This window comes from Balearica regulorum, chromosome Z (assembly GCF_011004875.1).
Source record: "Balearica regulorum gibbericeps isolate bBalReg1 chromosome Z, bBalReg1.pri, whole genome shotgun sequence".
In the NCBI taxonomy this organism is placed as follows: Eukaryota; Metazoa; Chordata; class Aves; order Gruiformes; family Gruidae; genus Balearica; species Balearica regulorum.
In genome coordinates, this window is record NC_046220.1 from 48,685,736 (window position 1) to 48,708,854 (window position 23,119).

The following is a 23,119-nucleotide window of genomic DNA, read 5'->3' on the forward strand; positions in this document are numbered from 1 at the left end:
GGAAGACTCTGGTGGTGCTTCTATATTGTTTATGAACTTGCTTTTTTTTATACAAAAATAATCATATTTGTGCAATTGATGTGGAGTATTAACCACACCTAAAAATAATGGGGTGTTTCAGATTTGGCAAAAATATTTAGTAATGACTTCATTTCACTTTCTTGCTGCCAAAAATGTTCAGGGACAGGTTTTTCAATTCAGTTTGGCAAACTGTTGGAAAAACAATTTGCTTATATCATTTGGCTGTAAATAACTACTTGAAAATGTTTATTTGAAAACATTTGTATCACCATTTAAAAATTCTGTGGCTAGGTTTCCATGCCTTAAAACAGCTGTACATATTTCTTCATAAGATATACCTCATGTTCCTTAATGTCAGTAGGATAGGTATGTATGTGGACGTGGTTTTGTTTCTTAAAGTACTCTACAACTATATTCATAATTTCAGATGAGTGCCAAATTCAGCATACTGTCAGGCAAAAAAGTAGTCAGTTGCTTATTCTGATCTGCCCGTTGAAGACTGACTTGGAGAACAAAAGCATATGGTTCCTTATGAGGGTGGTAGTAACCTTTACTGTTAAGCAGCCAGGTGGTCAGAGAATGGCATAACTTTTTAAAAATTCAGCTGTGAAAGGGCTGTTTCAGTTTGACAACTAGACAGCAGCTATGACAAATAGCAGCTATTTCCTTACATGCTGAGCAGTTCTTTCTTTAATTGGTTTCTGAATTTTATTTTATTGTATTACTCTGTTTTTTTTAACTGCTCTTGCCTGATGTAGCCTCTGAAATTTGTTTTTCTCCTTTGATGCTTTCTCTGTAGTTAAAGATGTTAGGAAGCTCATTTAAACCAAGATGACTCCAGCTTTTGTGCTTTATAGGGCATTTGATAAAATGGGATAATGGTCTCCTTTGCATAGCTTTGCAAGTGGTTTGGGAAAGGTCTCAGAGGAACTTTTGCTCTATAGGAAATAGAGAGCTTGTAATCTAATGAAAGGAATTTTGGAGATGTAGGAGTTGCTCTGTGCTGAGAATGATATGAGAGAGTTTTTTAAAAGTAATTTTCAAGAATTAGGTGAGCTTTCTGTTAAATTCTAACTAAAATTAAGTTGGAAGGGTCCAAGGAAAACTACTAATTGCAGTTTGAACTTTCCTGAGGAAACTAGTGAGGTTTAATTAGTCATAATAGACTTATTATTTAGTACAATAACTTAAAGTGTCTCTCATCTTAATTTAGACATAACTTTCAAATTTGGTGCTTACATCAGTCTTCTGTATCCATTCTTGAGTGACCTTACTTTTCACACAAGCTAGGCCCCTGAAAAACAAGTTACTGTTTAAATAAACATTTGGGAACCTAACCTTAGTCGTGTGTTACTGTAGATATTTCCCCCTAGCTAATGTTGAGCTGAGTTCTGGTGCTGTGGCTAACACTTCTTTCCATCTGTCCCTCAGTCTTGCTTCCTGGTTTTGTCACAAGTGGACTTGCAACTCTGAGGTTATGTGAAAGCATGTGAGTGATTGAAATAGCGGGGACAATTGATCTCTCATTCAGCATGGGTCAAAGGGCTGAAATGTTGCATCACCTTCCTCATCTCCTTCCAAGCTTCTTGATCTTTGAGGAGTCCATGTAAAAGCTGCATTAGTGCACCATAATGAGGATGCTAGTGAGTGCATGTTTGGAAGGCAGGACCATAGCAGCACCAGCTTAGATCAACTGAAATTGTTGCAGATATACAACCCAAGTGGTACATGGTGATACTATGGAAACCAGGAGGAACGATGACAGGATATCTAGATCTTTCCCTTCCTTCAAGACAGTACCAACTGCATTTAAAACAGTTGTCTGTGTCAAAAAACTTCCAGTGTTACCTATCACATCCTCCAAGGTAATCTGTTCCACTCTTCAATATATTTTTGCAGCTGTATGGAAGGGCCCTCAAATGGAGACAAAAATAAGATTTTAATGTTAAAGGATTATCTACTGCCTGAGCAGTCACACACCATTCATGGTGTTGTGTGCGCGCGCACACACACACAGACTTACTCTTGGCCATGCTTTCTCCTCTTTCAGGCTTGACCCTAGGTTTCCCACAGCAGAGTCTCAGGTGTGAGATTTTATAATTAATTTAATTGAAAGGTGCAGCTGTAGGATCAGCCTGGGCTGGGTGCTGCCAAAGAGAGGGACCCAGGACAAAGAAACCCCGGGGCAATTATACCCTTGGGACCCACACGCCTGCCCCTGATGTGCCCCTCCTGTGCTGTCCATGTGTCCTTTAGTCCAATGGTGATTTTTGGTCTGAGGTCTTCTAACATCTAATTGGATTCTTCTTCTGTGACCAGGCAGGCTCTTATCTTGTTGACTTGCAGTTTCTGCAGTTTTCCCTGAAGGTTGGAGCCTCCGTGTCTTCTGGTTTACGGTCCTTGTGCATCTGCCCTTGCTGGTGGAACATGGAGAACTGAAGAGTCCTAGACTTGGGAAAAACAATACCAAAACATTAGTGTGATATCAAAATACTTTCCCATGCTGAAAGACTAAACACAGCATTGTACTAGCTGTTAGGAAAACTACTAGGAAAATTACTGAGAAACATACCTCTGTTGCTGCCTAAAGGCTTCAGCAAATCTAGCCACTCATGCTAAGTGAAGCTAAGCAAACAGCACAAATCACACTCTAATATAAGTAATTTATTCTAATTAAAACCTGCTTATTTATGTTAAACAAATAATATCCCTCAACATTTAAGACTTGAATTTCTTTCATAAGTGGGCTGCTGAAAAGCTTTACTTAGCATTCAGTAAAAGCTATATGTACAAAATTTATACTTGCAGGACCCAAGGTAAGAAAGTGTAGAGAGCTTGGAGATTATGATTTCATGATAATGAAATTATGCCCTCTGTTTTGGTGTATGTGAATTATTTTAACAGCTTTTGTATGTTGTCCATTCAACAATCTTTTTTTGAATATTCTAAGCAAATCTTCTTTGTTATGTGCTTCTGTTGTAAAGGTCTGTTTGCATAGCAATTTTGAGTTGGTGAGGAAAAATATAGCTGACCTTTTGTTGAGGTAGAAAAAGGTGGATGAGTAAAGAAAAGACAATGGTCTCAAAATATAGAGCATTACACTGTTGTAAAATTCTTGTTTCATCCACATTTTTCTTCATAGTAATTTGTTTCATGCTTTTCTGCTTTTGATCTTGTGTGTTCACTCTATACTTTTTATATTTATCCATTTCATCTATTTTCCTTTTTTTTTTGTATGGTTCTTTCTAGAATTTCAGATCACTACAGTTGTTGGTTTGACAATGTCCTCTTTTGTCTATATTCCCTGCCCAGCAAGGTGGGATTGTTTGCATGTCTGTTTCTGTCATTCCTTTAGAAAATAAGTAACACTTCCACTGACCTCCTTTTCCCCTTGTATGAGACTTAAGTACCCTTGGATCTTACCTACCAATTCTGTGAGTGATACATCTTGTCTCGCTTTGCTTCCAGAAATCATGACCACCATGTGATGTGATCCCTGTCACTCAATTTTGCATGTACTGTCAAAGGCAAATGTAGAAGAATTTTCCCTCTGCTTTTTGCTTGCTTAATCAACCATTTGTCCCAGCATGCTACAGTATTTTGTTGGACAGCATGCATTATGCGGTGGTGTTATCTCAAAGTGCAATCGCTGGTATGTGTTAGTAACGTTAGGACCATTGCCATATCAAAGTTGCCAAAGGAAAGGAGCAGAGCTCTGATTCTGGGCTCTGCAGTGTCTTCTACCTGTGCCCTTCACTGTGATCCTACAGTAACTTCTATTTTCTCCTATTGCATAGAGTTGTATATAGTGTGCAGACGTTTCCTTCTTTCACTTCTTTCAAAGAAAACACCATCTTGACAATTTTTATTCATTTTTAACTCCAGTTGGCTTTCTAGAAAGATTGCTAATCTTCTGAAAGCTACTGTTGTTGGCACATGAAATCTCAATTATGAGAACATAAGTAGCAATTGGGAAGTCGTCTTTGGCTATGTACAAATATGCCTTTCTACTTCGTATGCTTTCAATCTGTTACAAAATAATGAGAAATTAATGAAGCCATTTCACTTTGTAAAAGGAGGGCCTGTTAGTTCCTGCAAAATACACAATGTGACGTCAGTTATGTCAGGGATCAAATGTTTGCTCTTTCTGATTGCTGGTCTGGGATCAGTGATTTGGAGAAGTCTCATAGTTCTTAATACATGAACACCATCTACTAGGCAGTAGCAAGTTTGCTCTGCTTTAGTTGGTATTTGGAAGGACGTAAGGGATCCTTCAGTGCTTCTGGGAAGAGCAGAAGACACAGCAGTTGACAGTAGAGGCTAACAGGCAGAAGAGGAGTGTGACAGATTTAAGACTCTTGGAGTGAAGCTCTGAATTTGGAAATTCACGGAGGGGGAAAAAACCAAACAACCCACCTCTTCCTAGAGGGCTTTTAAATTATCTGTGAGGTGCAGAATTTAAAAATACAGAAGTTATAAATGGAAAGGGATGTTCTGTTGAAGGAGCATGGTATGCTATATTTACAAGGACTTCTAAACTTTGAATCCTTGAATAAATTTGCAGTTTTATTTCTATTGTTGTAAGCAAGTTTCCATCTGAAAAATCACAGCAGATTATTTTCAAAACAATGTGATTTGTTACAGAAAATAAAATATGTAACTATAGCTTGTGCTGTTACTGTGGCTGTTTCTGTGACTCTGGACACTACAGTTGTGGAGTAGTCTGTTTTGCCTTAGAGAGTAGATTAATGCATTAGGAATACCACTTTAAATGGGAGAGAGCAGAACTCTTGTAATCTGTCACATTACAGGTAATCAAACTGTATTCTGAGTATTTGTAAACTTTGGAGGGGGTATTTGCTGAAGTTCTAACTTTTTATTTGTTTTCCCTTTCTGAAAGCTAGAGTAGGATAGATGATCTGACACTTCTTGCAGTAAATAGAAGTATTACAGTAGAAACACATAGTTTATAATATAAGTAACACTGATAAATTACTTTTCAATTCAGCCTGCAAACTGAAAAACAATTGTACTCTATTTGATGATTTCTTTTAAAGTGGTAATAACTGCCGTATTCCTGGAAATAGGAGGTCACTGTAGAAATCAAACAGTGTCAGAATCTTACTATTGTGCTCGGGTTAGTTACTGACAGCCTTGAAAGATCTGGCAGAGCACTGAAACTACTGTGTGTTATTAAGCTAGGTAAATAAAGGTGGTGTGAATAGCTGAGATGACTTAGACTAGGTGAGCAGTCTGACAGTTTTGTGATGCTTTTTGCTTGCTGCTTTCTCCATAGCCTTTGTGCTGTCCTGAGGTTATCATGAAGGCCATGAGAAGGAGGAGATTTTTTTCCATTTTACTTTAGATGTGAATTTCATTGCTACTTGTGATCTCTATCTCCCTCTTATTTTTGAGGCAAAATAAAAAAGTAATTAAATTTAAAGGCTAATTGGGGCTTGAAACTGAACAACATCAGCAGGGTTGTCTTAAGAATAATTCTTTTTTTTTTTTTGCTGGGCATAACAGCTTAGTGCAGCTGTTCACTCTGAAATTGTTCATCCTAGCATTCATTAGCAAAACCAGACTCTTCCAGTTTTCACTAATGTAACAGTCCTATCACAAATTTCACCTGGAAGGTTTGACTTTCACTCACTCTTAAAACCTCCATAACCAGTTGGAGGTGGGGGTACTTGCCAAGATAACAGACTAAACCATTCTTTTTTTTTTCTTCAATCTTCTCCCCCTCTCCTTTACAATTCATACAATGTTTTTTATTCTGCCAGATAAGCAGAAAAGATAGATTTTTTTGTTTTAGCAGGATAAATGAGTAGTATCTACAACGCAGTAAAAAGTTTTCTCTGCTTTCACAGTTGGTGTCTGGAAAGATGCAAAAGATCTTTCAGTGCTTCTGGGAAGAGCAGAAGTCACAGTAGATGACAATAGAGGTTAAGCAGGCTAACAGGCATTATAGGAATCAAATTAAAGACTCTCAGATTGAAGTTCTGAATTTGCAAATTCGTGGAAGAAAATAGAGTTTTTCAGATCTGAAGCTTTTTCAGAATTTCTAATAATTGCCAGTGCATTGCAATATGTAAACATTGACTTCATTCTCAGGATATATTCGTGTAAAAAATATATACTAGCTTTTATTTCTTACATGTTTCAGATATAGGGACATACAGGTATGTTAGATCTTAGATGGCTACATGACCTCTGCTATAAAGAAGTGAATCTATTCCACAGACTAGTGTCTGGGGTAATACTTTAAATAAGAGAAAAAAAAACAAAGAAAAATAGCTGAACTGTATATGTATTTTGTTATAACTGAATGGCCACATACATTACCTCAGTTTTTACTTCAGGGCTATGTAACTGTCCAAATACTCACATACAAAGAATGTTCACTGACATTAAAATACATAAGGTTTTTGAAGAGGAGGTTAACTTGTGATGACTGAGAAAGCTGTAGGATGTTTCATTCTTGCTGTGTGCTCTACACCAAATTATGCTTATTCCTTTCACTTGTTTTCATCTGCCTAGCAGTGCTTGCAGGTTGTTAAACACAACTCTACGTTGTCTGGTCACCTCAGAATGAAGGGAATTAAATAATGAAAATTATAGTCAGCATTGCTTTAAAGCATAAAGAAAAGTTCTGTGAAGAAGCTAAAATGTAATAAAACCATTTTTAGTTTCACTTTTCCCCTGATGTTAACAATTCAGCTCTCTCCTTAGCATTCTGAAAATAATGCAAGGCAAAAAGCCTCCAAGGTTGCTTCTTCAGTTCCTGTTCCCAGGGACACCCAGAATTATGCTGATATTTTTCACTTTATTTCCTATGGAAACAAAATGTATGGTATGCAATTTTCTGTGTATGTCAGAGGATGTTTTGTGTGTCCCGAGCCCTTTGCTTTGCAAATAATCTTGTAAATAATCCTACTGTTCAAATTCTACTGGAGAGGGAAAGGGAAAGCTCTTGTTAGTTTTGATTGGCCTAAATTTGACAGTGGTCCGGAGTACCAGCAAGTTTCATGGAAGACTAGACAAGAGGAGATGATATCTAATGACTGGGAAAACTGGTGCTGATGCATATGTCTTATTAGGTGGCAGAGAATCCAGATGGGAAGGAGGCTTTATAAATGCATCATCTGCGAGAGAAGTTTCTTCATTTCCTAAGAAGGCATGAGCTCCAGTCTTGATCATCCCAAGGAAGTAGGGGAGTTAGCTTTTTTTGTGCCTTTAGATGTTGAAGCTACTCTCCTGTTGCGCCAAGGATACCGTGAATGGTTTTAGGGCACTTGGGGCAGGGGGGGATCACAAGAGGACAAGTACTTAGAGTAGTTTTTCATTAATGAATGTGTTGATGGATTTCTTCCACTGTGGAGCATTCTTGGTGTAGAAGCTTTTCCCCTTCCTGCATCACTGTGTAACAAAGATTTCCAGTTTCACACTAGAGGTGAAATCTGTCAGTGTATGACTCTGTCACCCAAGTGGAAGCATGTTGCCATATAGATCTGCAAGTCCTTTTAGTGAGTTGAGGGACTGACTTGTCAAGCTACTTTCATGCAACCACCAGGAAAAGTATAACTGGGCAAAATCTTACCAGTAAAAGTGAGTTTTGCAGAAAATGAAATGGCTGTGATTTTCATAGTTACAACTTTAAAGCAGCATCTTTTAATACAACAGAAGAGTGACAAGGGCTACCAAGGAATTTAACTGATTAACTCTTTTCAATGGAATACACTATAAATGCTCTTTATAGAATTAGAAATGCCTGGTAACATTTTTACACATCATGCTGACAAACTGCCGTTGTGAAGAATGAAGTCTTGTGTTGAAAACTTCTAGTCACTTAGGACGGATAAAGTGACTATTCTGATCATCTGCATTTTTTGTCTGGTGCTGACTTAATATCCTTGGTATGAATTCAACATGAGATTGTGTGCTTTTCTGAGGAGTCATCTGCCCTATTCCGGGGGTTTTGTGTCTTCCTGGAGGAAGAGAACTGTTCAAGGATTAGGAAGTGGCTATCTCTAATAAATAAGTTACCTGAAATGCATGGAAGAACAAGAACCAAATTTCTGGATTAATTCTAAAATTGTGTATTCCATCCCAATGCATTCACTTACCAGAGAAAAAAAAAGTGTTTCCTGAAAATCCAGTTGTGTGTTTCAGATTCTTAAAGATGAAAAATGTGCACCAAACAGCCTATTGTGTTTATATATTTTTGGTCTTAAACAGGCATAATTACTTCTTGTATTCATTAACTTATAATATTCTCCCTGTGTGCACTGGTAAATTTTAAGTGTAATTTTGTTTTGTTTTTTTTTACTCCTCATATCTAAAATGATAGATTATGGCAGGAGAAAAGATAGAAATATGTTTTCTTTCAAATGTGGTTTCTCTTTCTAAATGTAGAAACCTGCCAGCAGTAGAAGTTACATGGCTTGTATTTGGAATGTGATTCCTAAACAACATGTTTTATCTGTGCTTTTAAAAAAAAAAAAAAATTATTTAAGAAAATAATCTAAGAAAATAATGCTAAGAAATACGTTCTTCAAACAGATATTGTTTTCCTGATAATAGAAAGAAGGCAGAACTAATCTTTGGTTAGATGAATTAATGCATGAGGCCTGTAGGAACCTAACAACAGTGTTTGTCATGGATGTTGGCTTTTGTTAAAGTTGGTGGGAATTCTAAAGCTCACTTGAAATTGAGCTGAAAGGCCATTCAAGTGTTAGTACCAGTACCTGTTCCTGTGAGCTGGGCCTAAGCAATTAAGGTTGCATAAAACTAGATAGTTACTTATAATCTGGCAAAATTAATGCCTTGTGCTGTTAGTAAAAGGTGGATTTCTGCTATATAAGTGTCCTCGTTTTGGTAGGGATAGAGTTATTTTTTTTCCTAGCAGGTGGTATAGTGCTGTGTTTTGGATTTAGGATGAGAAAAATGTTGATAACACACTGATGTTTTCACTTGTGACCCAGCAGTCAAGGGCTTTCCAGCTTCCCATACTGCCCTGCCAATGAGAAAGCTGGGGGTGTCCAAGAAGCTGGGAGAGGACACAGCCAGGGCAGCTGACCCAAACTGGCCAAAGGGATGTTCCATACCATATGACGTCATGCCCTCTATATAGCTGGGAGGCAGATCAGCTCAGGGTCTTGCAGAGCATCAACTTTGTGTGGTGAGAAATTGTGCTGTTCATCTTACTCTTATTCTTTTTTCTCTTACTTTTTTTGTCCTATTAAATTGTCTGTATCTCAACCCACAAGTCTTAATTTTTTCCTCTCCCATTTTCAATTCTTTTTCCCATCGCACTGGGAGGCAGGCAAGGGGGAGGGTGATGAACGGCTGTGTGGTTGTTTTAGCTGCCTGCCAGGTTAAACCATGACCATAAGGAAAATGCAATTAAAAATTCAAGAACAAAAGAACAGTAGCTCTGGCTATGCATGATATAAAGCACATGAGAAGGCACCCAGTACCATTTCAGTTGCTGCAGAGCAGAGAGAAAATACATGAAGTAATACTTGCTTTGCAAACAATTAATAGCATGGATTAGGAGATAGTTGTCACAGCAAATATCTTGAAAGATGTTTAACACAACCCTAGTTAAGTTAGAGCTGTGTGCTCTGGTTCTCAAAAGATTAGGAACCAAAATAATTCTATTTATGCATATTCTAGGAATATAATGTATATTCTAGGAATATAACGCATATTCTAGGAATGAAATAAACTGGCATAGATAGGAAAAAATTACCTTCCTCATGGTGTGTGAGGTTTTTGTACTTGGTAGTTACTGAACTTGGGTTCTCATTGTCTGTTTTCCTATCCTTGGCAGTATTTCAGGGGTGTTTTTTCACATGAACGAAGCATTCTTGAATAATTTGTCTGACTGTGCTAGGAACATACAGGCTTTTCTTCCATGTCTGGCATGAGTGTTTTCTTTAGCTAACTTAGTGCTGAAAGTTCCCATGTTGGATTCATACTCAGCAAAAGTCAACTATTTATATCATATCTTATAAAGTTTTGGGAGTAGTAGATCAGCTTATTATATCAATAGTCTTGGGGTGCATGGAGAACAACAGTCTGGAGGGGGTTGGTGGTTTTATCCGGGTATCAGTTGATTAAACAGTCTTCCTCCTGCTAGTGATTAAAATGACATTTCTTTTCCTACAAAAGCTGTTTTAACAGAAGTTCTTGATGTCTGTGTTCATGTACTGATGGAGTTGCAAACATTGGATCAGTATTAATTTGTATTAAATGTGTGAATACAGGTAAGAAAACTCAGTTTTAAAAGCTATCAAAACTGAGTTGTTGCTTTTAAGTAGGAGTTTGCTGTGTAGGATGATGCTAGTACACATAGAAGTAAAGGAATTATTGATTAGATTAATTGCATGAGGACTACAATGAAGAATATAGCTCACTGCAGTAGGAAAACGTTGGTATGTAACATTAGAAGAATTTTTCTAAGGAGGCATTGTTTTGTTCTCAAAATCCAGGTTTCTATTTGTAGTCCCCTTTTTTCTCAGGTGCAATTAATAGTCTGCTCCTCTGAAGAGGAGGAAAATATTGTTTTGAAGACTTTTATGAAAAGGTTTCTTAGTGGTGTTACGTATACTTTTCAGATTACTGGAAAATTAAATTCAGGGAATGAGGCCTGGGAATTACAGGTTTTTAATCAATTTTTAGTTATGTACAAGATGCTATTTGTACTGATTAAAGACAAATGAGATTTTTTTCTTCTGGTGTGGTTGAGAAATGAAATTGAAGAATAGCTTTCCTGATGTGCCTTAAAACAGATGTGGAAGATGAGAGGTAGAGCTCATTCCAAAGAGTTGTCAAATAATATCTGATTATGTAATATTTTCTCATATGTTTAGTCAAACCATTTTAACTATGAAATAGCTCACCTCAACAACACTACTTGCAGAAATTGTGCTGCTAGTAACTACTGTTATGGAAAACTTCCAAAATTAGTGTATTTGTTATCTACAACTATTCAGTATGCAGTCCTCCAACCGTCACTCTTATTGCTTATCTTTTTGGCTTTGGTGGAATTAAAATATGGGCTATCCCAAGTGAGGGGAGATCATAAGGTTTAGTATTTAATTTTCAAAGTCCTCATGGAAGAGAGCATGTAATTACATGCTCTGGAGTGTTGTGTATGTCTACTGCTCTACATATATGTTTTATTGTAGGGTTGCTTGTGCCACAGTAGTGAAATATCTAAGGCAAAGGGAAATTAGACTGCACTGATTCTATCCTGTGTAATATTGCTAGTTTCTAAGAACATTAAATGACCCATTAGTAACCAAGTTATTTGAGATGATTTTTGAAAAGCATTAGTCGTAGCTGCATTCTTGCTTGTGCTGAAGAATTGTAGAAAAAGGAAATCTAAAGCTATTCTGCGAGATGTAAATTTGTGATGGGATAGTGATAACAGATATTTCTTTTAATAGGTTCTGGAAAACGTTACCACCACTGATAAATGGCTTAATCTTCGCTCTCGGCTCCAGATGATTTTTTGTTCATCAAGGTATGTGTGCTTTCCTTGTGAACTCTTCACAAAATCTAGAATGATTTTAAAACATGTCCTTGTAGCATTTTGTCTGACCCAAGTGGTCTCTAATGTAGTGGTTTATTCTTAATCTAGCATTGCTTTACAGCCTTGACAAGATGCAATGTCAAATAATATCCTTGCTCCTTTGAGGAGACAGTGTGTTAATGTAGCCAGAGGCCTTGGACCTCTGAGATATGCCACTGAATATCTGGCTCACAAGCTTCATAGTTTTGCACATCATTGTATGTTTCAAGATGATCTCATGCAGTCTGCTGAGGAGCAAGATTTTACTGCACTGTCTTCCTGCAGACTTGCATAGTGGTGTGGGGAAAAGTAGAGGTTCATGTCGAATCAGTCATATACTCGATGTGTTCCTGAGGCAGTGCTGTCCTTTTAGTTTGCCTGGAAAATTCTTCTAGGAATATCCTAGATATGTCACTGATCTTCATGACTTGCTGTTCTCTAAAATGTTTGAATTTAGTAAAAAATGAATAACAAGTTGTATGGTATTTTCTGAACACTTACTTTGTTAAAGCAGCTACTTTGTGTAACTTAAGCTTCTGTTGTTAGATGTCGTCTGTTACTGAAAACGGAGATGTTGCTACTGGAAAACCAAATGAAGAGAAAACATATAAAAGGGTAAATAAGACTTACAACCTTTTTGTTGCATGTGTTTCCCTTCGTATTGGTAATGCAAACCTGCTGTAAGTGAAATGTATTTCACAACTGACTAATTACAAGAACAAACAAAACACATTCTATGGATTTTTGAAAATAGTTTATTCCTTCTGTGAAATCGTAAGACACTTCTACCCACTGCAGAACTGAATATTTGAAAGCTTGTTCAGTACAGCTGTAAAGTAGACAGTCTTGCTAGATTGATGGAAATTCTTTGCTCTTAGCAACAGATACACCTCTGGGCATAGACACTGTTGTTAGAAATTTAGTACAGTAAGTTCCCAAACCCTTTGAATGTTTAAGTGATGTGTCTGGACTACAAACCTACCCTACCACCTACTCAGTACTTTGCCGAGCAGTACACATTTTGTTTGCTTTGTTTTTTTATAGAATAATAGAATGGTTTGGTTTGGAAGGGATCTCAAAGATCATGTAGTTCCAACAACCCCCTTGTCATGGGCCAGGACACCCTCAACTAGACCAGGTTGCCCAAAGCCCCATCCAGCCTGGCCTTGAACACTTCCAGGGATGGCACATTCACAGCCTTTCTGGGAAACCTGTTCCAGTACCTCACCACTCTCACAGTAAAGAATTTCTTCGTAATGTCTAATCTAAATCGACCCTCCTTCAGCTTAAACCCATTACCCCTTGTCCTATCACTACGTGCCCTTGTAAACAGTTCTTCTCCAGCTTTCCTGTAGGCCCCCTTCAGGTACTGGAAGGCTGCTATAAGGTGTCCCTGAAGCCTTCTCTTCTCCAGGCTGAAAAATCCCAACTCTCTCAGCCTATCCTCACAAGAGAGGTGCAATTATTTAAAAAAAAAAAAGTTATTTGAGAAGACATACTTAATGTGGAAGCATGCATCAATGGTAGCAGCATAGGGCTATTTAGATGTTGTAACAGTAGCTGATAATCATTTTGGTTTTGTTTTTTGGTAACTGATTGTCTGGGACCAGAATTATTTAGGTCCACCTAGCACTGTTGATAACTAAGGGAAGCTATAAATGCATATTTTTCTATATATGTCTACATAACCAAATTTTTAGCCACTGGATTTGGTCATTTTCTTGACAGATTACCTCAAAGAAGTTGTAAAATTTTTTTCTTAATTTCTGTGATCTAGCACAGAGATCCACATTCCTCTACCATGGGTTAGGATTTTTCACTTCTGAGTGTTGCCTACAGCACTGCTGGTAAAGTCAAGGAGAATAATAAGCTGCTGTTTCTTTTCCCACCCCTTTTGTTGGCAGCTACACTTTCAGTATCTGGGTGGCTTTAAGACCCCAGATAACTTTCTCAGAACTGAAAGCAAATAATTTTTTGAGAAAATGCTTTTATTTCTTTTTAGATAGGTTATGTTCAGTCTCCCCAGCTTATGACTTTAAAATATTGAAGTCTAAATTGTTCTTGACATTTAGTACAAGAAAGGAAGAAAAGTTCAGTGCCTGAGGTGGACACGTTTGCAGTTTTATATTGTTAGACTAGACAAGACGAATCCTAGTAGTCCCATCACAGGTGAGTTTCCATTGCCCCCAGTCATCCTCCATGCTCTTCTCTGTTCCTGTTTGTGGTGGGTTGACCCTGGCTGAGGGCCAGGTGCCCACCAGAGCTGCTCTATCACTCCCCTCCTTTTCTAGACAAGGGACAAAAGGTGCAATGAAAAGCTTGTGGGTTGAGATAAGGACAGGGAGAGATCACTCACTAATTGTTATCACGAGCAAAACAGACCGAACTTAGGGAATTCATCTAACTTATTTCTCATTCCTCTACTCTGTTTTGCTTAGTAATAAAATCAACTGTTAAGACACCTCCTTCCACCCCTTCCATCTTCCCGGGCTCAACTTCACTCCTGGCTTCAACCTCCAGCCCCCTTCAGCAGCACAGGGGTATGAGGAATGGGGGTTATGGTCAGTTCATCACATGTTGTTTCTGCTGCTTCTTTGTCCTCAGGGGGAGGACTCCTCTCATCGTTCCCCTGCTCCAGCATGGAGTCCCTCTCACGGGAGACAGTCCTTCACGACTTTCTCCAACGTGAGTCTCTCCCACGGGCTACAGTCCTTCACAAACTGCTCCAGCGTGGTCTCTCCCACGGGGTGCAGACCTTCAGGAGCAAACTGCTCCAGCGTGGGTCCCCCATGGGGTCACAAGTCCTGCCAGCAAACCTGCTCTGGCGTGGGCTTTTCCCTCCACAGGTCCTGCCAGGAGCTTACTCCAGCGTGGGCTTCCCATGAGGCCACAGCCTCCTTCAGGTGCCTCCACCTGCTCCGGCGTGGGGTCTTCCACGGGCTGCAGGTGGAATCTCTACACCCCCTCATCCTCCCTCCATGGGCTGCAGGGGGACAGCCTGCTTCACCATGGTCTTCACCACAGGCTGTAGGAGAATCTTGCTCCGGTGCCTGGAGCACCTCCTCCCTCTCGTTCTGCACTGACCTGGGTGTCTGCAGAGTTTCTTACATCTTCTCACTCCTCTCTCCGGCTGCAAAAGCTTTCTCTGTCTTAAATATGTTATCACAGAGGCACTGATTGGCTTGGCCTTGGCCAGCGGCAGGTCTGTCTTGGAGCCAGCTGGCATTGGCTCTATCAGACACAGGGGAAGCTTCTAGCAGCTTCTCACAGAAGCCACCCTTGTAGCCCCCCCGCTACTAAAACCTTGCCACGCAAACCTAACACACTGTTCAACTTGAAATTCACAATATTCCAGAGAAGTCTTTATAATGCTTCCTCACCGTGGCACAAATTCTTCCATGTATTTATTGGAAACACATCTCTGACAAAACCTAGGATTCACGACCACGTCATACTGGGAGATCACAGTGACTGTCATTTCCAAATTCTGCACTTTCTCCTGAACCACCAGTTGTCTGTACTTGTATCTTATGCCAGTTGAATTCCTTTTCTTATACTTACGCTGTCAGTTGTTAGGTGTTCAAGATCCTGTGTTGCATATGCCCCATAGTTTAGTGTTATCACCAAATACATTGTTATGCTCCTGCTGTTTTGATAATGTTAATAAAAAAATTTTAACCCCATAACTTATCCACTCAGGGCTTACTGGTAGCATGTCTTTGCCTGACGCTTTCCTTTTTAAGAATATATTTCTCTTCTTAAGCCATATTCCTTACAGACCTCGCACTTTCTGTTAATTCTCACCTTCTTCAGGTATTGTGTGTAACTGTTCCATTTTTTTTTTACAGAATTCCAGAAGAATCAACTACATATGTCTAGAAAGTTGGTTACAGGATGAGCTTGGCAGGACCTGTGTTTGACAGGGCTATTTCATGCCATTTCTCATTTAATTCCATATTTTTAGGTAACTTTCACAAGGAGATCTTTCTCTGAAGTCTTGTTTACAGATAAGACCTGCCTGTCTTTTATTTCTTATGTCTCTTTTCTTCACTCTTTTATACAGGTATTGCATTTACAGTTCTCTAGTCATATGTTGTTGCACTTGGTTTATTTGGCTGGAAAATACTTGCAGTTCTGTCCTGTGACTTCCTGTGCCACTTCCTTAGAAATCTGGGCTAGGGAAGAGCTTGTTTCCTCAGCTGGTGGTTTTTCAACTACTTGGGCAGTTCCTGTTCCCATCTACCACTGCCCTTGATTTCAGTGGAAACACTTAGGTGAGATGCTCATGTAGTTCTGAAGTCAGACTGTGCTTGCTAACTCATTGCTCAGAGGCTTCACTTGTACTTTTTTTTTTAAAAAAACCCCACACATAATAAAGGTGAAGAAGCTTGTGCTGTTCAGCTTAGAACATCAAAGGACGGTACCTTGGCTTGAATTGTGGCAATTCTGGTTTTTACTCTACTCTGCTTTCTATAGCACAAGGGCACCTGTATAACTGCTGTTAAGATGGAACTGACTAAGTTTTATGAAGGACTTTGGCATGGGACCTATGGTACTGGTGTGTATCTTGGACTTGGAATATTCTTGCATTCAGGGATGTGCTTCCTGAAGAGGTCTGGTAGCCAAAGAAGTTGCGTGATGAGATGTGGGCACAGAGGATTTCAGCGGAACAATAGTGTAGCTGGAAGCAGAATGAGTAACTAACACGTAGTTCAGAAACACAGATGTTAGAAAAGTTTTTTGTTATGTCAAGTTTTATGTGGGTAATTAAGGAATTTCTAGTGATAATTCTGGGAGAGAATCATCCTGAAATGTGATAAGTTTCAATGTCAACCTCACCCCAGGTAAAAGGTCACCCTTGCAGAGCAGAGAGATTAGTGAAGGAAGAGTTAATGTCGTCCTGCCATTATCTCCATATAGCTTATGTCCATTCATCTTTCATAATAGCATGCAAATATTGTGTCTGTGCAGCTTTAGTCATATATATATATATATAAACTACATACAAACAGGAAAAGTGGTGCATGGAAAATGTCTAGTTTGTCATGTAAAATCCAATGACACATAAGAGAAAATTAAATAAATATCTTGGCTTTAGAGGCATTTTTCTTGTGTCAGATCCAATGAGAAATAAGTCTAACTAATCAATTTGTATTAAGCAATATTTTAGTTGCTTGATTTGGAAATGTAAAGGATGAATTATCTCATAAAGGAAACTTGAGGGAAAATTAGAGAAAATAATTGCAAATACTTGGGATTTTTAAATCAATCTTTTTTTATGCAAGTGTAAAAAATTAGTATTTTTGTAATGGAGATAAAGGTGGATTTTATCTAGTGTAAATTAAGCTGCTTACCTTAGCCAATACAACCTGTCCCATTGATATAGAGATGAATGATGGCTTACTAAAACCTATTTCCACCAGAAAACAAATTATTTCTAATGGGTAGTTGAAGAAAAGCATTTTTCTGCTGGGGCGTGTAGAAAACCTTCACACTCTTTTCCTTGTGGTTCACTCCCCCTTACTTCTGAAGACTCTGGAGCAGATGATGTGGATAATGCTTTAGGTAGCAGCTGAACTGGACTGACTGTATGTGTAAAGGACATACAGCTGCAGTTGCACATAGTGATGTGGACTCAGTTGCTGCAGCAGATGGAGAATGGGTGGGAACTAAAGACTCCTTAATCCTCTCCCTCTTCTGTTGTTCCCTCTTCATTCTGTAATTCTGCTGTTCGCATGCCCTTCATACTATCAGGGTGTGCACTGCTGGGGGTGGTGTTCTCATCTAGTGCACCTCATCTCTCACAACTAGTTAGCTGTGACAGATTAGTTTGTAGCTCTATGCTAAGAAAAAGCGTCTAAATCATTCACTGGTGAAAATGGGTAATCTTCAAAATGTGCTTGTCCTTTCTATGTGTGTATGCATTAGTGTAGTTTGGCCTGCTATAACTCTATCATAGTTTGGCCCTGGGAGAGTTCCTAAAGGGATTACTTGCCTCTTCATCCTGTGGGGAAAAAGGAATCTTGTTTACAATGGAAAAGTTTATTTCTAACCTCTAGTATCTCTGCTGTGCAGTAGCAATATGTTCCAAATGTGTGCTGAATCTTTGTAGGTTAGTTATAAAAGCTATCTGTACATTATAAACATCTGTTTTCATGGTTTGTTTTTACCTGACAGAGGAAAACTTAAAAACTTTATCCAGAACATTTCTGACTTCATTCAGGATAAAGCTTATCAGAATAATTAGTAGTCTGTAGGCCTATCAGATGCATTTCTGGGATTTTAGATTCTTCCAATATTTTCTTTAGGATTTTGTTCAGCTAAGCTAAAATAAAGGTAGGTATCATTCTTTATCTGAATTAATTTAATCTGCATTTCTTCAGTTTCTTACAATAGGCAAGTTTTGGCCCTCTACCTTGGCAGAAGAAAATCTAACTTGACAGCTGTATGAATGTAAAAACCTTGGAGCTCCAAGAAAATATCTGACGCTACTAAAACCTTGTGTGAGGCCTTGCATGAGCTTTGCTACAACATCCTTTCAGACTCTGAAATGTGTAACTAGACCAAGACAGTGGCACAGTTTCTATTATGAATCATGCTTCTTCATTCAGCTCTAATTGTTATTGTTGCTTTTAGTTTCTCTGCCACTGCAATCTGGCATAAATGCTCTTCTAGCTTTAATTGTCTAATACTATTTAATCAAAATCCTTGAGAGATGATGGAACACAACTTCCCATTTGTTTTTTTTCTTTTGAAAACTACAACCTTCCCTTGCATATCCTCTCTTTTAAAATGGTGCTATTTAAGGTGGGTCTGTGGGGCTGTTCAGCTGCAGTCATTTGCTACAAGCATTGTAATCTCTGAAACTCCTTCTGGGTTTTCTCTGTATCTGTAAATTTCAAGAAGTTGCAAGTTTACAGTGTGACTATCACCTAAAAAATTTCAGTTGCTCTAATCAAAGAACATAGTTAATGGAGGAGAAACTTCAGATATATTTTCAGTGCAGCTTTTAAGGTAGAAGAGCTCAAATAACTTTGAGATCAAAAACATCTTAAATTATGCAAACTGTGGTCAGCTCTTTGAGGATAGGGGTTTTTTTGGTTGGTTGGGTTTGGTTTGGGTTTTCTGTTTGGATTTTTTTAGAAAGGAAGAAACAGAGATTTTAAAAAAAAGAGAGGCTGTGATTATTTGCTCCATTTCATTCTCAAAGATCCTAAGCAAAGTAGCAAGGGAGACTGCATCAAAATGCAGTCACCAGACTGTAGCTTCTCTTGGATATCCATCACAGTCTTGTCACTGAAATCTGCGGTATGCAATACCCACTTTTTTCATTTCCTCCTAATATTTTGCAGACTCTGTTGTGAGAAGCTGCTGACACACATGCAGCTTTTGCGTTGCCATGTCATCAATCACACAGCAGTTCCTAAATCTGCTTCTTGACAGAACAGATTTTGGTAGCATCCTGATGCTTAATACTAGGATGGTGGCAAGAATGGGGCACAGACAGTCTGTCAAAGCACATTAAGCATGTAGAAGAAAATCATTCCAGAAAAGAAAACATATATATATAGATATATATAGTGCACTTGTTGTGGAAACCTGCTACTAGATTGCCAAAATGTCTGCTTGTAATCTGAAGGCTGCTGCACGTGTATACAATTAGACTTTGTTTCTCATTATTATATATCTTGCAGCTCTTCTGCTTAGCATATTACAACACTTTACGTAACCTGCTCAAAACTGCGTAAGTGTGAGTCACTTTGCCCAGGAGCAAAGGCAATTTGCCTGAAAAAGGAAATCAGCTACCTATTGTTAGAGCTTGCAAACACGTACCAGCAGCATTGCTGTACCACTTCTGGTATTAGCTTATGCTCTGTGTCTGATGTCTGTACGCAGGGTACTTACTACAGACGTTGAAACTTTGCTCCTGGAGGTTTTGCTGCACTGGGACTTATATTTTCAATGGCACACTTTTGAGCACTTTGTACATCTGCAAAGGTACTGAAATGACTGTCTTTAGTGGCTTTGCCTGGAGCAATGGCTACTACCAAACTTACAGGTCTCAAATTCTTTTTCTCAGAGAAATATAAGAACCAAAGCACTTGAATTCATGGCTACTCCTGAAACTTCAGCATAAATGTTGTGAAATGGAGGAGAAATGAATTGAAAGCCATGGAGTCACCTGAATCCAATTTTGGAAAATGAAGGCACATCAGATTCAGGTTCTGTCAGAAAAATCAGATAGCAACTGAGCGGGAAGAATCTAATGTGTGGATGTCTTAACTGTTTCCTGGGAGAGCATCCTGCAAAGTTGTTAAAATTATTCAAAGAACTACAAGAAAACAACTTTTACCAGTGTTGAATGGTATTTATATAAAGAGGGGAAAAATTATACAGTATGATCAGTTGCAGTTGTTTAATGATCTGGCATTTATGCTAGCATTAAGCATAGTATGCCAGAAGAAGATAGTCTACTGTTTACATTTTAATAGCACAGCTATTGATATGCATAATTTAGAAAGCACAGCCAACATTATATTGAGCAGCATGTAGTGCTGCAATAGTTTGTACTGAGACATCACACTAGGGTGCACAGAAAAAGAATGACAAAAGAACATGGCACAGACAGTATAAACTAAACTTTCTGAAAGAAGAGATACACCCTGGGTATTTCTACTCTGTGCTGCAGACTTTTTATTTTTATATGTCTATGGGACCATTTCTAATTAGACCTGCATTGTACAAATACCTGTCTGTCCTTCTGGTTACTTGGAGTTGTAGATTGCTGTATTGTAAGAAAAAGATTGGGTAGAGTTTTCCTCTGGAGGTCACAGCTGCTTCTTGCAAAGCAGACTAGTCGCACTAAGGTAATTTTGTTCTGTAGGAAGAAAGAACAACATAGTAATAACTGTTCACCCCCCACCCTGACCCCATATCTCCCATCAGCAAGATGCAGAGGTCACGGTAATGGGTAGAAATCCAGCTTCATGAAGTATGACCCGCAGCAGCTAGGCAAATATTTGGTAGAGAGAAAAGCAGTGTGAACTGAAGGAAGAGCAAAGGAGTACCGTGGCAGTAATGACCTGTGGTTACAAGTTGTGGAGAAAAAGTAAAAACTAGTTCAGTCAGTGGAATTTTCTAATAACTGTATTTTTATGTTCCTGTTTGTGATTTAATGTAAAAGGAAATGGATAGCTTAAATGTCGCAGCTGCAGAGAATGTGCTGAGATGGGGTAGCCACCTCCAGAAGCTTCAGCAGAAGCAGCTGCAAGAAGTGTTGTTTCAATAGGACTGTAAGCACAGCAGGTGCTCAAAGATGAGAGTGCTCTAGTGCAGAAGCAAAGGACTAGGCAATAACCACACATCTTGAATCTAATTGCAACTTCCTCATGTTCAAAGAGACCTCTTTTTGAATGTTCATTGAAGAAGACGCACTGTTTTTCAACAGGCACTCTCTTTAGGTGATTTGGCTTAAGAATTTATACAATTTGTGGAGACTTAGTATCTTTTCAGGAGTCTGGTGAAGATAAACTGTGTTTGCATGGGAGTGATAGTGTCCATGGATTCCTGGTACTTATGGTAACCAGTATAACTGAAGAACAAATGCTTACTCGTAGTAGAAAATTCACATGTGGCTTGAATCATTTTGACCAAGTGAAACCCTGTGAATTTCACTTTAACTTACTGAGAATGCTGCCTGAAGGAAGGCAGCTATTCTACACCAGTCCAGTTCGTTAAGTCCCACCAAGCAGTAGAACGAGCTGCTGAGGGGGATAAGAGCAGGCTTCTTCACAGACAGTAGCAGAAAGAAATGAACTAATGGCAGTTATGTTGTGGGAAGCATGGCTGCAGAGCAATGTTAATCAGTGGTGGCTTCTGCTCAGATGCCTTTTTCTCCCTATCTCTTACACTGAACTAGGTATCTACCATTTCATTAGGCAGATTTTAAAACCTGTTTGAATGACAGTAAAACAGAGGGTGAAAGAAAGCAAATATCATCTTGCCTTCCAGAGTGATAATGAGGTAGAGTTGCTGAGCCAGTTCTTTTTTTTTTTTTCATTGCTTTATAGCACCTGCAATAAGGCAGGTGTCTTCTGGAAGGATCACCATCTTTGCCCCAGAAAGCTCATAGGCCAAACTTCAGCTGCAATAAAATGAATTATAAAAAGAGAACAGATAAACAAGGACAAAGTTTACATTGACGCAGTCCTAGGGGACATCCCTAGGATGTCTACTTTTAAAGAAGACAAGAGTGTTAGAGTTATGTTTTTCACAAGCTACTTGTGGGAATGCATAAAGATTTAGGAAAGAACAATTGAGAATTAAAAGAAGAATGGGAAAATGACTTTGTGAATGACAGTAGAGGGGAACTTCTGTTTCATTACATAAAGGCTGCGTCCCTCTCAGGTCATCTCTGCTCATGGTTTGTTAAAAGATTTGTTTTCTGTCACTAATAGTTCCTTACAAATGTGGAGAAAATACAAGAAAACTTGTTTAGTAGAATAAGCCTATTACCGTGTCTGAAGTCTTTGTGCACTGTGTACTCAGAACCATCCTTTACCACCACGTCAGTGGTTAGTTAGGTTTGCCAGCCATTTACAACCTTCACACTCTAATGAAAATAATTATTCGGCAATGTATAATACACTTTCTGAAACTATAGTACCTATTTTTTTGTCATCCCTGGATTTTTTTCTTAAAGGACGGACTCTTCCAATTGTTTCAATAGCTTTGTCCCTAACTTGCACAGTTCTTAAATAGCTTCAGTTCAGTTGGTTTTTTTTATCTGTGTAAACTGTCTTTACATACATTATGTGTGTCTGAATAACACATTTCTTTTATGAAAATAACAAATTTAAATTTTACAGAACTGGCCTGAAAGTGATTATCTGTAGGAAAAGCAATGTTAAAATCCTGCTTAGTACATTTGTGTGATCATGCGCAAACTTAATACCTGATTTGAAAGGATTTAAGTTCTCATTTATTTTGCTAGTCTGAAAAAGGATTTCAGCTTGGATTGATGTAGACTAAGTGGAAGACCCATCTGTAGAGAACATTAATTCATGAGACAGCACATCTAGTGCTAGAATATTTCAGTGATGTAGATATTCCATATGCCGAACTGTGTTCTATATTATATTCTGTTTTCATTCTGTAACCAGTTACGCTTTGTGACTCAGCATATAATTTTTCATCTCTATATGCCTTTTAGCAGTGCCATACTACAAATATAGAGAAAATATATACTTCTGCCCCTTTTTGTCAGGAGTAACTATATTTCATCAGAATGAAGACAATTTAAGCTTTTATATGCACAGATAAAACTGTGGAGAGGCAGTAGACAGGAGGAAGACTAAAGTTTCATTTTGAATATGCTCATATTGTGGACAGCAAGGCAGACTGACTAAAATAAAAAATGTGGAAATACTAAAGGTGGAATTATCTAAGAATTATGAGGTACAGTGAAGGAATTTTGTAGCTTGAGGTGAAAACAGCAAAGTTATTACAATAAATCCC

General features: G+C 38.4%; 1 protein-coding gene across 4 annotated transcripts in view; it reads left to right on the plus strand.

Annotated features, from left to right (window-relative positions):
* PIP5K1B (phosphatidylinositol-4-phosphate 5-kinase type 1 beta) overlaps positions 1 to 23,119 on the plus strand; it is a 117,069-nt gene that overhangs the window by 24,346 nt on the left and 69,604 nt on the right. For 2 of the 4 annotated variants that reach the window (XM_075739247.1, XM_075739246.1), the window contains exons 3-4: positions 11,478 to 11,554; positions 12,149 to 12,217. The exons of 1 other annotated variant lie outside the window; for it this stretch is intronic. In XM_075739247.1, coding sequence (XP_075595362.1) covers positions 12,149 to 12,217 — 69 coding nt within the window. In that variant the 5' untranslated portion in view covers positions 11,478 to 11,554. Of the gene's footprint in view, positions 1 to 9,016; positions 9,203 to 11,477; positions 11,555 to 12,148; positions 12,218 to 23,119 lie in introns of those variants that run through there. One more of the 4 variants, XM_075739248.1, reaches the window with a different exon arrangement.